Source organism: Diplotaxodon limnothrissa, linkage group LG17 (genome assembly GCF_057381915.1).
Source record: "Diplotaxodon limnothrissa isolate DT_005_m linkage group LG17, D_limnothrissa_male_GT1.1, whole genome shotgun sequence".
NCBI classification, from domain to species: domain Eukaryota; kingdom Metazoa; phylum Chordata; class Actinopteri; order Cichliformes; family Cichlidae; genus Diplotaxodon; species Diplotaxodon limnothrissa.
This window is the reverse complement of record NC_140612.1, coordinates 3325698-3342266: the sequence shown is the minus strand read 5'-3', so window position 1 is coordinate 3342266 and position 16569 is coordinate 3325698. Positions and strand designations below refer to the sequence as shown.

At 43.1% G+C, this 16569-nt stretch overlaps 3 protein-coding genes across 3 annotated transcripts; all 3 read right to left on the bottom strand.

The window, feature by feature from the left end:
* Positions 1-1230: 1230 nt before the first annotated feature.
* Positions 1231-2608, bottom strand: LOC146614493 (uncharacterized). Its single transcript, XM_085376606.1, has 4 exons — positions 2422-2608; positions 2199-2307; positions 1906-1927; positions 1231-1527 (listed from the first exon to the last, which is right to left on the bottom strand). Exons 1-4 carry the CDS (start codon positions 2606-2608, stop codon positions 1231-1233), a joined length of 615 nt encoding a protein of 204 aa, XP_085232732.1.
* A 1082-nt stretch (positions 2609-3690) lies between these two features.
* LOC146614492 (neuroepithelial cell-transforming gene 1 protein-like) lies at positions 3691-6951 on the bottom strand. Its single transcript, XM_085375504.1, has 9 exons — positions 6714-6951; positions 6484-6591; positions 6222-6386; positions 5955-6017; positions 5555-5728; positions 5198-5455; positions 4942-5112; positions 4611-4797; positions 3691-4524 (listed from the first exon to the last, which is right to left on the bottom strand). The coding sequence occupies exons 1-9, from the start codon at positions 6804-6806 to the stop codon at positions 4115-4117; spliced, it is 1629 nt and encodes a 542-aa protein (XP_085231630.1). The 5' UTR covers positions 6807-6951; the 3' UTR covers positions 3691-4114.
* Positions 6952-8155: 1204 nt separating this feature from the next.
* LOC146614491 (uncharacterized) lies at positions 8156-9541 on the bottom strand. The gene is made up of 4 exons (XM_085376605.1): positions 9355-9541; positions 9132-9240; positions 8839-8860; positions 8156-8452 (listed from the first exon to the last, which is right to left on the bottom strand). Exons 1-4 carry the CDS (start codon positions 9539-9541, stop codon positions 8156-8158), a joined length of 615 nt encoding a protein of 204 aa, XP_085232731.1.
* Positions 9542-16569: the final 7028 nt, after the last annotated feature.

The following is a 16569-nucleotide window of genomic DNA, read 5'->3' as shown; positions in this document are numbered from 1 at the left end:
CGGCTCAGACAGTCTCGGTTGTTGTGTCCTTGGGCAAGACACTTCACCCGTTGCCTACTGGTGGTGGTCAGAGGGCCCGGTGGCGCCAGTGTCCGGCAGCCTCGCCTCTGTCAGTGCGCCCCAGGGTGGCTGTGGCTACAATGTAGCTGCCATCACCAGTGTGTCAATGTGTGTGTGAATGGGTGGATGACTGGATATGTAAAGTGCTTTGGGGTCCTTAGGGACTAGTAAAGCGCTATACAAATACAGGCCATTTACCATCCCTACCTTACTTTCCTTCCTCAATGAAATTGTTGTTGCTTTTTACACCAACACATATATTTATCATTAATGTCTTCCAGGAGGGTTAGAACACGTACAAACATGCTGGTATTGGTGGCTTGTACAAGTTGTCTTGGAACTGGTTGTGAAACCACAGGTGAAGGAGTTGAGGGTGGTGGTAGCTGAACAAATGGATGAGTGACGTTCTGGTGGGGAGTTTCACTTGAATGTCTATTCTCCATTGCTGATGGTGATGAGGTCTCTGGCTGTTCTGCAGCGTTGTCCCAGTCCTCATCCGAGCTTAACTGGATCATCCATCCATCCATCCATCCATTCATTCGCTTCCGCTTATCCTTTTCAGGGTCGCGGGGGGCGCTGGAGCCTATCCCAGCTGTCATAGGGCGAAAGGCGGGGTACACCCTGGACAGGTCGCCAGTCTGTCGCAGGGCTAACACACAGGGACAGACAACCATTCACACTCACATTCACACCTAGTGACAATTTGGATTAATCAGTTAACCTATCCCCACAAGCTGCATGTCTTTCTAGTTAGAGAAATTTAAGAGGCTTATCCCTCAAAACTGTAAATACAAAAAAGTTGCACAAAATAGTTTCCCACCACAGGAAATTTATTTTGAGTGTCTTCATAGTTTTATTTTTGAAATACACCAATTTTTATATACTGCAGGAAAAACGAAAATAAATACTATACTGAAAGTTTGCAAAAAAGCAGCATATGCATCAAAATAAACTATTTCCAGCAGTGCAATATGAGTCCTAAGCATCCCAGAAACGACACCGAAAGTCATAAAGTCAAAGATAACTTTTAAAAACACCAGTATAAGCTCATGAGGCCCTGATGGTAAAAAAAAAAAAAAAAAAACTACATTTCCGCGAAAATGACATCACTTCTTTTATTTTATCTATTTTATTATCAAAAACAGCAACTTTTGTGGAGCTCACCTTCCACTACTTCATTGCACTGAGGAGAGACTGTAGCATTCGACTGTGGATCCTCTGAGTCTCCTTAATGTCTTCCAGGAGGGTTAGAACACGTACAAACATGCTGGTATTGGTGGCTTGTACAAGTTGTCTTGGAACTGGTTGTGAAACCACAGGTGAAGGAGTTGAGGGTGGTGGTAGCTGAACAAATGGATGAGTGACATTCTGGTGGGGAGTTTCACTTGAATGTCTATTCTCCATTGCTGATGGTGATGAGGTCTCTGGCTGTTCTGCAGCGTTGTCCCAATCCTCATCCGAGCTTAACTGGATCATCCATCCATTCATTCGCTTCCGCTTATCCTTTTCAGGGTCGTGGGGGGTGCTGGAGCCAATCCCAGCTGTCATAGGGCAAGAGGCGGGGTACACCCTGGACAGGTCGCCAGTCTGTCGCAGGGCTAACACACAAGGACAGACAACCATTCACACTCACATTCACACCTAGTGGCAATTTGGATTATCCAATTAACCTATCCCCACAAGCTGCATGTCTTTGGACAGTGGGAGGAAGCCGGAGTACCCGGAGGGAACCCACGCAGACACGGGGAGAACATGCAAACTCCACACAGAAAGACCCCGGCATGATGGTGGAATTGAACTCAGGACCTTCTTGCTGTGCGGCAACAGTGCTAACCACCGTGCCACCGTGCTGCCCTGGATCACTGGCCTTAAAATGAAAAAAATATTAAAAAACCCCACAAACAATTTAGTTACTGGTTAGTCCTACAAACTAAAAACATTAATGTACAGTCCGGCATCAAAAGGAGTCTAAAACTGATTTTTAAAAGTCAAAAAGTTACAAAGTGCTATTTTAAGATCATATCTAAATCTGGTGAGCAGCAATGGTCTGCTAAAGATACTGTCAGCTTGTTTTTGTTTTTCTTATAATCACCACAATAAATTGTTGCTTTTAAGGCGTTTTTAAGACACATAATTACCTCCTTTTCCGCTTCCCTTTTCCCAATCTGCTTCCAGAATCTGACTCAGTCTGCAGATCAGAGGTTGCTTCAGACCTCCGCAGTTTCACCCTGGGATTTTCATAGTTTTCTGTAAATTTTTGACATACATCAACAAAATGTTGTTAGTGAAATTACAGGGAAATTTTTTGTTCTGTCTTTAATGACAGAATATTTGGTAGCAATAAACAAAAATGCTTCTTACCAGCTTTCCCCAAGATGCGAACTCTGTACTGTGACCAGTTTGCATCTGGAGTAACTCCATCCTTATTGATATTGACTCTCCCTGGTGGCCAGAAACAAGAATCTTCCGCTGGTCCTGTAAACCACTTGCAAGGAATTATGGATGCACCTCCACCATCCAGAAAATCAACAACTGCAAATGGTAGCATGCTGGTGAGAAAGCAAAAAGAAGCCAACTAGTACAGCAGTGGCAATGCCACATATCCAGACTTCAGTGGCAAAAGCACCATTTTCTGTTTTAATTCATCAAGTAATACAAGATTCATTTGTTTAGACAGATTTGAAACAAAGTAAATTCCAAGGCATGTTGAGTCCAATGGATAGCTGAAAAAGGCATTACAGTTTTCAAAGACCTGACACAGTGCTTTGACAACTTGGCAATCCTGTAAAATGTTTGCCACAATAAGAATTGTTCCCCCTACATTGAAACAGTTATCTCCCATGGAGCAAGAAACACATGTCTGTCCATCAGTGTATTTTCTGTACTGCTTAAAAGTTCCAAGATCACTTGTTATTGGTCCAGACTTATGAAGCCGTTTAAGAGGAGCGGGAACAGACATCCTCTCTTTTCTTCTGAATACTTTGCGTCTCATAGACGCGCTTGACAATTTGTTCCACAGGTTTATGAGGCCTCCGCACAATCTTTTTCAGTTTACCCAGGAAGGTTTCAAATGGGAAGCAGGAAATACTGTTGATGGGAGTTACACATGTCACACTGAGCGTTTCACTTCCTAATCGTTCTCGTCTTCGTTCTCTTCTGCCTTCAACAACTTTCATCGTCGCTCAGTCCCGTCCCTCGGGACAGTTGCATACATCATGCCGCCTCTTCAGGTGCAAGCGGCGTCCACAACTAAAGCTCCATGCAAGATCCTACACTGAAAAGTGATCCGCCTCATTCTCAGGAATCAGCTTTTTAAGAAACCAACGTGGCTCAGTTCAAAATTTTGTCTTAAACAAAACTCATCATCTCGTCTGCGATATGAGTTCATCACGGTTTTTTGCTGACATATCATCTGTTCTGGAATGAAATTAATGCCTCTGTAGTAAATAAAATAAAATAATGTCTGGCTTCTAGCATCTGTTATTTAAGGAATGTATAAAAATAAGACATCTTCTGCTCAGTCTAAAAACCCAACTATGACAGAAATCTGTTTGTGTGGTACACCTCACCTTTTTAGGGGTCGGCTTTTTGTCTTTCACCTTGACATCGGCAAATGTTCAAAAACCTGCCCTAACAGCTAAAACTCTGCTGCTTTACAATACCTAAAACAATACTAGGATAGATCTGAAAATATAAAGTGTATTATCCCCCAAAGAAAGGTCTAAAAGAATGTTTAAATATGAACTTTATAGTAAACAGGATCTGATGCACCAACTCTTTCTTCAAGAACTCAGCAAACTGGCCACACCGAGTGTGAACCGTGGGTTTACTTCTTGTCATGCTTCCCTTTTAGAGCTGAACCACGTGCACCCCCCTCCAGAATACTGTGTCTCTATGGGATGCACTTGGATGGAGGAGTAAGGTAAATAGCTGCCAAGGAGGACAGTAACAGAACACTGCTGTAATAACACGCAGACACTCATAAATGTGCTGTGCTGTTTTATGTACAGGAAAAACAAAGAGGTCCATCCACGTTCTCTACCAACGCTCCACCTCACACCATCGTCTCTTTTCTCTTCCCTAAAGAACACAGAGCCTTCTTGTCCTTTTTGGTTTTATGTGTCGTGGGTGAGGATGACGTCGATGACACGGACGTCGTGGACGACGACGCCGTGGTGGGGCTGTTGCACAGTGAGGCGGGGGCCGACTGAGAGCCTGGCTGCGGGTAGTTCTTGTCTGCTTCCTCCATGTGGATGATGGCAGAAACGGAGGAAGGGCGGCGCTTGGAACGGACGCTGCCTGTAGGCGGGCTGGGGCTGGAGGGCTCGCTCAGAGGCTGGTGGACGGCAATGGCACTACGGAGGCAGTTGAGCCACTGCTGCTTGTGGAAGACGTCGTTGACCTGCAGAGTGTGTGACTGTGCCTGGCTCGGGTCTTGGGAACGTACCCGGAAAATGTTCTTGGCTGCAGAGAAAGCAGAGAGCGTCATTAGGAACGGGGGCAAAGTGCTGCTCAGGCTACTAGCGGACACTTTCTGGGACGAGCCTTACCTTTGTCTGCATTGCTGAAGGCTCCTCTGAAAAAGCCGCCCATTCTGACATCGCCATCTTGCAGGTCCTCCAGCACCAGATCCTGCACTGCGATTGGCTGCCGGTACACCTGGAAGCACTGGCGCTCGTTCCTGGTGACGGGGCGGGTCAGGATCAGCAGGTCGGTGAACAGGAACACGTGCAGCTTCTGAAAGAATTTCCAGGAAAAACAGAAACTTTCAAACCAGAGCATCATCTGAGCACATAGCCCGCCTCATGTGGGACGGCAGCCTCGTGTTAACATGCAAAGAGAAGCACCGAAGGACGACTTGGAAGTGTGCGCTGTGCTCACCGTGCCGCTCTTGTTGCGCAGCTCCCCGTGACACAGAAGACTCTTGCACCGTTCGATGCGAGCGTCCCTCTGCCTGTCGTCCAGATACTCCAGCTTGTCGATGTAGTACTGGCACTCGGACTCCCCTTTCTTCTTGTTGATGTCAGACAAAACTCCCTGGATGACAGTGATCTGAACACACAAGCAGCCTAATTATTACATGGGAGAGGCACTATGATGGATCAGTGTGTTGAACCAGTTTGTCTCCTGGACTTACAGCTTCCTGCAGGCTGGCAGCATCGGGGTGTTCTGCTGGAGTGTGTCTCAGGATTTCCTTGAGCAGTAGGGGGTACTTGACCAGGCGGGATCTGGGAATGTCCAGGAAGCTCCACAGGTCCAGTTTCCGACTAAAAGGTGACTCGAGGCACCGCTGCAGGAAGTCCTGCACACGTGGGTCTTGCTTCTTCTGGTCCAGCAGCGCCTTGGCTGCCAGCTGGTTACTGCAGTAGTCTTTGTAGGCATTGAGCCTGGGCAGCTGCAAAGGAAGGAGGGACTCTTTATCTAACTGCTAATTCAAAATACGGTTTTACTAGCGTAAAAGCTTTTGATGGCTCAAAAAGTCAAAGACACTTACCCAGCTAATAACAATTTGCCCAATCTGGCCCACGGTCCTGTCTGGCCCCGTGGCTTTGGAGAGCTGCGCCAGAAGGTCCTCGTGCAGTGGGATGTAGGCATCCAAGTTGCCGAAAATGTGAGTAAGCTCCTCCTCTGACATGATGGACAGCTTCAGCATCGGGTCGTGGTACGCCTGTGGATGGAGCAAAGTGATCAGTAATATCTGGGCAGAGCTTTGGGAGCGGCTACTAAAAATATCTTGGTCAACAGTTTTAGGGGTACAAAAAAAAAAAAGACAGAGGAACAATCCCTGTCTTTTTATAGCTCCTGGCTGTGCTGCATTCAAAGCCTGCCAGACTGATTTAATCTGTTTGCTTTATATGTACTCCCGCTGCCTCAGAGCTTTTAAAATGACAAACCTTGCATGCAAGCTGCAGGTCCTCAATCAGATGCTGTTCTCCACGAAACAGCTCAAATATGGCCTGAGGAATGGGAGAAGGCACAGACAGATGTTTTTTTAGTAAACATGTAAATCAGGTTGTCATTACATCGTAGCCTAAACCATAGTGAGCTTAGCCAAGATGGCTGAATGGCTTCTAGTCCAATTTAAACCATTTGACACAAAGACATGTGAACTAGTCTAGCAAGCATGTAGAATTCATCCCTGTCTGGACTCCTGGACTCACCTCTTGCCGCCTGATCTCTTTGGTGGAGAAAGTTCCTTTCTGGTGGATGTCTAATGTCTCGGACCATAAGGTGCTGTTCCTCCTTTTAGGTGGTGTGGGGGCCGCTGCCTTGCTGCAAGGCTTCTGGGGCATGCCTGGCAACTTGCCATCGCCCCAGAAAGAGGCCTTCAGAAAGAAAGAACACCACATGTCAGACATGTTGAAAGGGATGTCCCTGTCCCCCCAATGCGCTGTGTTTCCATTGGATGCCGTGAGCGCTTACCTTGATGGTTTGGGCGAAGCGCCGGAAGACCCCATTCTTTACCGGAGAAATGAGGTTGGCTAGCGACGTCACCCTGCCGAGAGAACGGACGTGCTTGTTGCTGGGTTCCTGCAGAAGGAGGCAAAAACAGAAGGGGAGGTTAGTCGTGCAGTTATTCTATCATAACACTATGACTTCATTTCCAGCAGCTCTGGTCAAACATTTACAGAGTAAAGTTTCAGCCATCTCACCTCTAACTCCTTGTTGGCCTGGTTCTGGCAGTCTGTCACTTGCAGAGTCCGTTTGATAGGCACCAAGCTACCCACTTCATCGTAAGCCACCATATCTTTCAGTAGAAACACAGTATCCTTTTAATCCTCACGAGTTGGCTTCAAGTAATCCACACCAGAGAGAAAAAAGGTGGCAGAAAATCAAGAGTTATAAGCACGTAAAAAGACGGAACAGATACACCTTCCCCCTGTTTGGCTTTTTCTGGCATGGGGCTCCCTCATCACTCTGCCTCACACTGACAAACCATTTGTTACATTCTTCTACATTTAGTTCAGATTTCTGATTTTACTTTTAAATCCAAAGTTAACTGAATAGTAGAAAATATGTCCAAGAGAGACACGATCTGTGCAGCAGGGCTCATTAATTACACTGTTCTGCACATACATTAGCTGAATAACTGATGGATACTCTGAGGCATTGTTTCTTTTTACCAAATTCATCAGGATAAGGGCCAGAGGCAGGAAACAGGTTGATTTTTTCCATGTTATCCCATCAGTCTTGAGCTCCTTACCTTCAGTCATCTACAGGACAGAGGCTCTTATCATGTGAAGACAGTTTGGTGAAGGGCTGAAAGACTAAAACAGTAACTTACTATGATAAAGATTTATGATTCTACTGCACAGAGAGAGAATGACAGTAAAAAGATAAAACATTGGTATCCATGTTATTTTAAATATCAACCATTGCTCCTAACTGACAGAAACCATGACAACCAACACAGTTCTCAGTGCTAATGGAAACATTAACCCTTTAAGACTTACCATAGAACCAAGTCCGCCAGAGCTTATATTCTATTTTTACATGCTGTGGAGCCATTTTTGGGAGCATTTCAAGTTGCTATACATCAATACAACCATTATAGCCCAGATTTTAATAATATGTCTGCATTAAGTGCATAGTAATTACATAAATTGCAAAAAAGTGCAATAAACTCCCAAAAATTTGAAAATCGTTTTTGCTTTTTTAACATATATTTCTAGTTAGAGAAATTTAAGAGGCTTATCCCTCAAAACTGTAAATACAAAAAAGTTGCACAAAATAGTTTCCCACCACAGGAAATTTATTTTGAGTGTCTTCATAGTTTTATTTTTGAAATACACCAATTTTTATATACTGCAGGAAAAACGAAAATAAATACTATACTGAAAGTTTGCAAAAAAGCAGCATATGCATCAAAATAAACTATTTCCAGCAGTGCAATATGAGTCCTAAGCATCCCAGAAACGACACCGAAAGTCATAAAGTCAAAGATAACTTTTAAAAACACCAGTATAAGCTCATGAGGCCCTGATGGTAAAAAAAAAAAAAAAAAAAAACTACATTTCCGCGAAAATGACATCACTTCTTTTATTTTATCTATTTTATTTTCAAAAACAGCAACTTTTGTGGAGCTCACCTTCCACTACTTCATTGCACTGAGGAGAGACTGTAGCATTCGACTGTGGATCCTCTGAGTCTCCTTAATGTCTTCCAGGAGGGTTAGAACACATACAAACATGCTGGTATTGGTGGCTTGTACAAGTTGTCTTGGAACTGGTTGTGAAACCACAGGTGAAGGAGTTGAGGGTGGTGGTAGCTGAACAAATGGATGAGTGACGTTCTGGTGGGGAGTTTCACTTGAATGTCTATTCTCCATTGCTGATGGTGATGAGGTCTCTGGCTGTTCTGCAGCGTTGTCCCAATCCTCATCCGAGCTTAACTGGATCATCCATCCATCCATCCATTCATTCGCTTCCGCTTATCCTTTTCAGGGTCGCGGGGGGTGCTGGAGCCAATCCCAGCTGTCATAGGGCGAGAGGCGGGGTACACCCTGGACAGGTCGCCAGTCTGTCGCAGGGCTAACACACAAGGACAGACAACCATTCATACTCACATTCACACCTAGTGGCAATTTGGATTATCCAATTAACCTATCCCCACAAGCTGCATGTCTTTGGACAGTGGGAGGAAGCCGGAGTACCCGGAGGGAACCCACGCAGACACGGGGAGAACATGCAAACTCCACACAGAAAGACCCCGGCATGATGGTGGAATTGAACTCAGGACCTTCTTGCTGTGCGGCAACAGTGCTAACCACCGTGCCACCGTGCTGCCCTGGATCACTGGCCTTAAAATGAAAAAAATATTAAAAAACCCCACAAACAATTTAGTTACTGGTTAGTCCTACAAACTAAAAACATTAATGTACAGTCCGGCATCAAAAGGAGTCTAAAACTGATTTTTAAAAGTCAAAAAGTTACAAAGTGCTATTTTAAGATCATATCTAAATCTGGTGAGCAGCAATGGTCTGCTAAAGATACTGTCAGCTTGTTTTTGTTTTTCTTATAATCACCACAATAAATTGTTGCTTTTAAGGCGTTTTTAAGACACATAATTACCTCCTTTTCCGCTTCCCTTTTCCCAATCTGCTTCCAGAATCTGACTCAGTCTGCAGATCAGAGGTTGCTTCAGACCTCTGCAGTTTCACCCTGGGATTTTCATAGTTTTCTGTAAATTTTTGACATACATCAACAAAATGTTGTTAGTGAAATTACAGGGAAATTTTTTGTTCTGTCTTTAATGACAGAATATTTGGTAGCAATAAACAAAAATGCTTCTTACCAGCTTTCCCCAAGATGCGAACTCTGTACTGTGACCAGTTTGCATCTGGAGTAACTCCATCCTTATTGATATTGACTCTCCCTGGTGGCCAGAAACAAGAATCTTCCGCTGGTCCTGTAAACCACTTGCAAGGAATTATGGATGCACCTCCACCATCCAGAAAATCAACAACTGCAAATGGTAGCATGCTGGTGAGAAAGCAAAAAGAAGCCAACTAGTACAGCAGTGGCAATGCCACATATCCAGACTTCAGTGGTGAGTGTGGACGCTTCATCTCTTTGCTCTTAAATGCTTTGCTTCTTTAATTGATTTTTATGCTGATTTTTTCCCTTTTTTCCGTATGAGCTTACCCGCGATAGCTTCTGGACACTTATAGATCATTAGGACTAAAGTGTTCTTAACAGAAACAGCAACATTTTTATAGTTACCTTATCCTCAGCGCTCCGTGTGTCTGTGGCCTAGACACAGCTGAAGCCTGATTACAGCGTCTGGGCACCGAACAGCCTCAATAGCATGGAAAGGTGCTAACCACTAGGCTAACTAGCAACAAGATGCCTTCCCTCTCCACAGATGACTACCACAGCCTCCTGCAGAAGATTGCAGTACTGGAGACAAAAATTCATCGCTTAGAAGTAAACGTGGAGGTAAATGGACTGTGTGGAAATGAAACAACCTTGCCTTTGATTCAAAACAATGGCGATGAGCAAGCTAGTACACAGCTAAGGAGCACAGATAACATGACCAAGAAAGTAGACTCTGTGCATTATTATAAATCCTCAAGTGATAATCCCCCCTTGGACTGTCTTGGTGCAAAACCAAGACATAAATCATGTCTCCTGGAAGGGGGAGGACGTATCACGGGCAGAGCACAGCGAGCTGAAATCTCTGAAACCGACTGGCCTTCACTTCCTACGAGACAGAGAAGCTCTTCTACCCCTGTATACGAGAGGAAACAGGACTGGACAACCGTGAATAGGAAGGTTAACAACAAACCTTCAAAACAACTGAATGTGAAACTGCAGAACAGATTTGCTCCACTATCAAAGGACCCTGGATCTATATCGGACAACCATCCATCTAAAAGCAGCAAAGTAAGGTCCGAAAATCTGTTGAAAAGTAAAAGACCACAGGGAAAGCTAAAGGCTAGGCCTGAAACTCTGATTGTGGGTGACTCTGCCGTAAAGGATGTACAAAGGATGTGCGGTAAGAACACTAAAGTCCTCTGCTTTCCTAAGGATATGGTCAACAACCTGAAGGAGAGAATTCTTCAAATTGCAGATGAATATCCAACTGTGACAAACATTGTTCTGCATACAGGGTCAAACGATGTGTCCAAACAACAGTCGGAGGTTCTGAAACGGGACTTTACTGGATTACTAAATACTGTAAACTCTCTGAATGCAGCTGTATTCATCAGTGGACCTGTCAGAGGAGGAGACGAGAGATTCAGCAGGTTATTTACACTGAATAAATGGCTTATATCAGCATGTGCTGACCACTCAGTGCATTTTATCGACAACTTTAATATTTTTTGGGAACGCAGGCATCTGTTCAAAGCAAATGGATTTAATTTTAACAAGTCAGGGGTGAAACTGTTCACCTCCAACTTGTTTTATTCCATACGTCATCCATCTGTGCTTGGTGCCAAGGCTGAGATAAACGAGGAGTTATCTCATAAAGAGGAACAAACAGTACTCCAAGAACAGACAAAGCCCAGCAGAAACCTTGAGGAGGAGCTCCATTTGCCCCCACCCGGGAAGAGCCTCAGAAAGGAGAGACATCTGAGGCAAGAAGAGGGTCCCTATTTGCCTCCAACTCTCTCAGCAACACCAACGACCAGGACCAGGACCAGGGACCACGATCTTCCCCAGTCCCCCAAACCCCTGACAGGCCATCACCTCCATCACCCTCCTCCCCCTCCCTTTCTCCCTCCTCCCCACACCTGAAATTCACTGAGGAGATGATGGAGCGGGTCAATGCTGGGCTCAGATCTACCCCCCAGCCCAATCCCTTTTTGTCCCCCATAAACCCCCCACCAGAGCGGCCAAAGGTTCGCCATCGAGCCCCACCCTCAACAGAGCAATCAAAGTTACATTGCCCCGCCCCGCCCCGCCCCCCTTAGTTCCTCCTTACCACCTTCATGCCTGATGTGTGATGTGTGGAGGGTCCGGGCTGCGAGGATTATGGCAGTGGTGACTTTTCCCAGGAGAAGCTGGGACCCTGTTTACTAGAAGGTTTTAAAATCTCTGTACTTTTAGGTGACAGAAGGAGACATGTGGCCTGGTCAAAACACAGAGAGCTGCACTCTAAAAGATCTTTAAACATAGTAAACATACCTTGTGTGCCACAGACTGCTCCCAAACACGAGGGGACAAGTAATACCTCTAAAACACTTAAGTTGGCTTTATTAAACAATAGATCTTTAGCTGGGAAAACATTTTTAATTAATGATTTAATCACTGAGCACAGCCTTGATTTTATGTTTTTAACTGAAACTTGGTTGGACCAAAGTAACAGTGGAGCTGTTCTCATCGAGACGACCCCTCCTAACTACAGTTTTATCAGTGAGGCCAGGGTGAGCAGGAGAGGAGGGGGGGTCGCTGTCTTATTTAATGAATCATTTCAATGTAAGCAGCTATCTCCTGGAAGTTTTCAGTCTTTTGAATATGTGGCTTTACAGCTGAAGGCCCCATCCAAAGTTGTGTTTCTTAATGTTTACAGGCCTCCCAAATACTGCACAGACTTTTTTAATGACCTAGGTGAACTGCTGTCTGTGATCTGTGTTGATTTCGACTGTGTAATTATTGTTGGGGATTTTAACATCCATGTGGACAACCCTCAGGACAAAGGGACTAAAGACCTGAGTAACACTCTGGGCAACTTTGGGCTGACTCAGCATGTAACAGAGGCCACACATAATAGAGGACACACTCTTGACCTACTGATCTCCAAGGGCCTGAGCATTTCAAAGGTTACTGTGTCTGATGTGGGCGTGTCTACGGTGGCCCCTAGAGACAAAGCATGTATAAACTCCAAAACACTTACAAATTCCTAATAGCACGCACAAACTCCTCAACACATACAAAATCCAAAACACATGCAAACTCCAAAACACATGCAAAATCCAAAACACGTACAAAATCCAAGACACGTACAAGCTCCAAAACACATACAAAATCCAAAACACGTACAAAATCCAAAACACGTGCAAAATCCAAAACACGTGCAAAATCCAAAACACGTGCAAACTCCAAAACACGTGCAAACTCCAAAACACGTACAAAATTCAAAACACGTACAAAATTCAAAACACGTACAAAATCCAAAACACATGCAAAATCCAAAACACGTACAAAATCCAAAACACGTGCAAAATCCAAAACACGTACAAAATTCAAAACACGTGCAAACTCCAAAACACATGCAAAATCCAAAACACGTACAAAATTCAAAACACATGCAAACTCCAAAACACATACAAAATCCAAAACACGTACAAAATTCAAAACACGTGCAAACTCCAAAACACATACAAAATCCAAAACACGTACAAAATTCAAAACACATGCAAACTCCAAAACACATACAAAATCCAAAACACATGCAAAATCCAAAACACGTGCAAAATCCAAAACACGTACAAAATTCAAAACACGTGCAAACTCCAAAACACGTGCAAAATCCAAAACACGTACAAAATTCAAAACACATGCAAAATACAAAACACGTACAAAATCCAAAACACGTACAAAATACAAAACACGTACAAAATACAAAACACGTGCAAAATCCAAAACACGTACAAAATTCAAAACACATGCAAACTCCAAATCACAACGGAAGTGCTCCAGGACGCTAGGGGCAGTGTTGAGCTCGATTTGTAAAATAAACGGCAAGTTTGTTGCAAACACATGGGCTCTAGTCTCCGTTGCGCTTCCCAGGTTGCCTAGCAACTATGATACTAACAGCTGGAAACGTGTCATACAACTTTTTTTGACAGAAATGAAGGAGAACATATTTTTTTTCATTTGTTTGTTTGTTTCTACAAGAGCTTTGTGTGATTTGATAAGTATCTGAGGCTGAGACCACAGGACAGTAAAACATGATTTTTGGGCTTCATTTCTGTACTGAACAGTCATTTAAGATTAGCTAGTAAATAACAATTAGCTAATGTTGTTCATGAGACTAAAGTCATATCACTTTGGTAATGTAAATATAATATGGCCAATATTATGGTTATTATATTAGTCATTATTAGGTATTACAGCAGTGAACATGAACTCTTTGTCAAATACTGAGCTTCAGTACAGATTCAAGTTGCAGTTATTTACATGTCTTACCACCTTAAATCTTCACTCAAAGACAAGTATATAGGAATGACTGCCAAATTTATTTGCCACTGAAGCCGAAGGATGGCATCTGAATAAAACCTCTCTTGACATGCCTAGATGACATTAAAGCTTGGTTGGCTCTAAACTTTTTAAATTTGAATGAAAAGAAAACAGATTTGTTGGTGTTTGGACCCAGTGGCCCCTGTGAGTCCTCTTCTTTTCATTTGGAACCCCTGGAGGTTTATTTTAAACCTGTTGTTACTGCCCTTGGTTTTAAGTTGGACCAGTCCATTTTTATCATTTAAGGCGACTGGCAAGAGTGAAATCGTTTCTTTCTAGGCAGCACTTTGAAACCGTGATCCATGCTTTTATTTCTTCCCCTGTGGACTACTGTAACGCACTTTATGTGGGGGTCAGTCAGTTGTTACTCTGACATCTGCAGCTGGTTCAAAATGTATATTGACAGTGCATATATAGGTGTATCATATATAAGAGACAAATGTTGTTCCTTCAGTATGTTGGCATTACTAAATTTGGCTCAAATGCTTACATACATGTGTAAAAAGAAAATGTACAAGCTGTGAGCTGTTTCAAATCAAATCACTTTTATTGTCACATCACATGTGCAGGTACATTGGTACAGCACATGTGAGTGAAATTCTTGTGTGCGAGCTTCACAAGCAACAGAGTTGTGCAAAATACAATAATGTAAACAAGCAAAATACAAGAATGGCTACATCTGAAACTAATAAATATATGTACAATATATAATAGTATATATATGTTTCTGATAAAATGAAGAGTAGACTGATGTATTAAATATTCCTTTATTGGGTGAGAAAATCAGACCATGTCATAACTGCTTTAAGTCATACAGAATAGATATCAGAGCTTTAAACAGGCTGACGTCTGCTAAATGGGTCAAACTGGGCAGAAAGTATACAAACACATAACATCCTTATAGAATATGATGTAACACTATAGATCAACTTACCTCAGAATATATAAAGCATATAAACAATTACAGCAATATGATGCAACAAACACAGCAGTGCTACTGATCCAAAATACTCAAAGCTTCATAGAACTGAAACAAACATTTATTTTTAGTTCCATTCTGCTGCTGATACAGACTTTAGGTTTCTGAACATCAAACTTGTTGCTGCCTTTCATAGTGCGTAACTTGAAGGCCCTGAGTACTTTCTCCCACACTGGAAACACTGGAATGATAAAATTATTTGAACATTACCTAATAAGACTGATTCAGGACAGACAATTAGTTATTTTAAACTTTTCTAGCAGTCCTTCACAAACAGGGAACAGTCTGTCTATTCTCTCCATCTGTCAGCTGCTGCTGGCTCTTCCTCCTCCTCTTCCTCACATACTGCTGAGATTGTCCTGGTGGATCATCAGGGGTGCAAAGCCTCACAGATGATGTAATGCAGTGGGTCCCTCAGTCTGTCCTCACTCTGGACACTTGCAGGTGTCACACATAGAAATCAAATGTGTGATAAGCTGCAGGATTCAAACACAAGTGTGACTTATAAATACATGTTCATACTTTTATTCCACAATCAGAGAGAAAGAAACAGAGAGAGAGTGCAGGACAGACAGACAGGTGACAGTCTCAGGTGTACACACTGCTACAAAACAGCACCAGAGAAGGAGGATTTAGTGTTTGTGTCATTACGAGTGCTAAACAAGAAGAGTTCCCAGATGGTACAGTGGACACATGTGTGACTCCTGTGATTAAAGCATCTTTCTTTCAGCTTAAGGAGTGAACCGTCAGCTGACTGACATGACTGACTTTAATTACGCATAAAATCATCACATTCTCTGTAAGATTAAAGTCAGCTATTGAACGGCGAATATTTTGAAGTGAAGGCTTTAAAACCAAGTTAGTACAAACGTCGCTAATGTCACATAACTTTCCCGACATGTTGCCAACAGTAATGTTTTAATGTTCTTCATTATAAAAACATTTGCGCATAAATAAGTGACATAATATTCAGTACTTACTTCTGGAAGTTTACTCTTCGTCCGCTCCGCTTCCGCTGTTTTTTTTTCGGCAAAATTATCCAAACCACCGCCGCGCTATGAAGTCTGGGATATGTTGGGCCATGAAGGCTACACAGACCCATCCTTAAAATTCAGGGAAATTAAGGACGCATTTGAGGGCCGCATTTCGAGCAGCCTTTGAATTGGGACAGTCTTTGTCGTGTCGCTGTGACATAATCGGCCTTAAAATGCGGCCTTTAAGGCTGCAGACCCCAAATCCGGTCATTGGTACTTCCTGGCTTGTGTAGTTACTAGGTAACAAAAGCTCAACACTGCCCCTAGCGTCCTGGAGCACTTCCGTTGTGTTTTGGATTTTGCATGTGTTTTGGAGTTTGCGCGTGTTTTGGGGTTTGCACGTGTTTTGGATTTTGCACGTGTTTTGGATTTTGCACGTGTTTTGTATTTTGTACGTGTTTTGTATTTTGCATGTGTTTTGGATTTTGCACGTGTTTTGTATTTTGCATGTGTTTTGTATTTTGCATGTGTTTTGGATTTTGTACGTGTTTTGGAGTTTGCACGTGTTTTGGATTTTGTAAGTGCTTTGGAGTTTGCACGTGTTTTGTATTTTGTACGTGTTTTGTCTTTTGCATGTGTTTTTTATTTTGTAAGTGCTTTGGAGTTTGCACGTGTTTTGTATTTTGTACGTGTTTTGTATTTTGCATGTTTTTTGTATTTTGTACGTGTTTTGTCTTTTGCATGTGTTTTTAATTTTGTAAGTGTTTTGGAGCTTGCATGTGTTTTGGATTTTGCACGTGTTTTGGATTTTGTAAGTGTTTTGGAGTTTGTACGTGCTTTGTCTCTAGGGGCCACCGTACGTGTCTGATCA

Coding starts and splice junctions, on each gene's coding strand:
- LOC146614492 (XM_085375504.1), bottom strand. CDS start 6,806: ATGGTGGCTTACGATGAAGTGGGTAGCTTGGTGCCTATCAAACGGACT. Junction 6,387..6,483: donor GCTTCGCCCAAACCATCAAG/GTAAGCGCTCAC, acceptor TTCTTTCTGAAG/GCCTCTTTCTGGGGCGATGG. Junction 5,113..5,197: donor CTGCCAGCCTGCAGGAAGCT/GTAAGTCCAGGA, acceptor TTGTGTGTTCAG/ATCACTGTCATCCAGGGAGT.
- LOC146614491 (XM_085376605.1), bottom strand. CDS start 9,541: ATGCTACCATTTGCAGTTGTTGATTTTCTGGATGGTGGAGGTGCATCC. Junction 8,861..9,131: donor AAAGGGAAGCGGAAAAGGAG/GTAATTATGTGT, acceptor TTTCATTTTAAG/GCCAGTGATCCAGGGCAGCA. Junction 8,453..8,838: donor CAGTGATCCAGGGCAGCACG/GTGGCACGGTGG, acceptor TGGATGATCCAG/TTAAGCTCGGATGAGGATTG.
- LOC146614493 (XM_085376606.1), bottom strand. CDS start 2,608: ATGCTACCATTTGCAGTTGTTGATTTTCTGGATGGTGGAGGTGCATCC. Junction 2,308..2,421: donor TCGCATCTTGGGGAAAGCTG/GTAAGAAGCATT, acceptor AAAAATTTACAG/AAAACTATGAAAATCCCAGG. Junction 1,528..1,905: donor CAGTGATCCAGGGCAGCACG/GTGGCACGGTGG, acceptor TGGATGATCCAG/TTAAGCTCGGATGAGGATTG.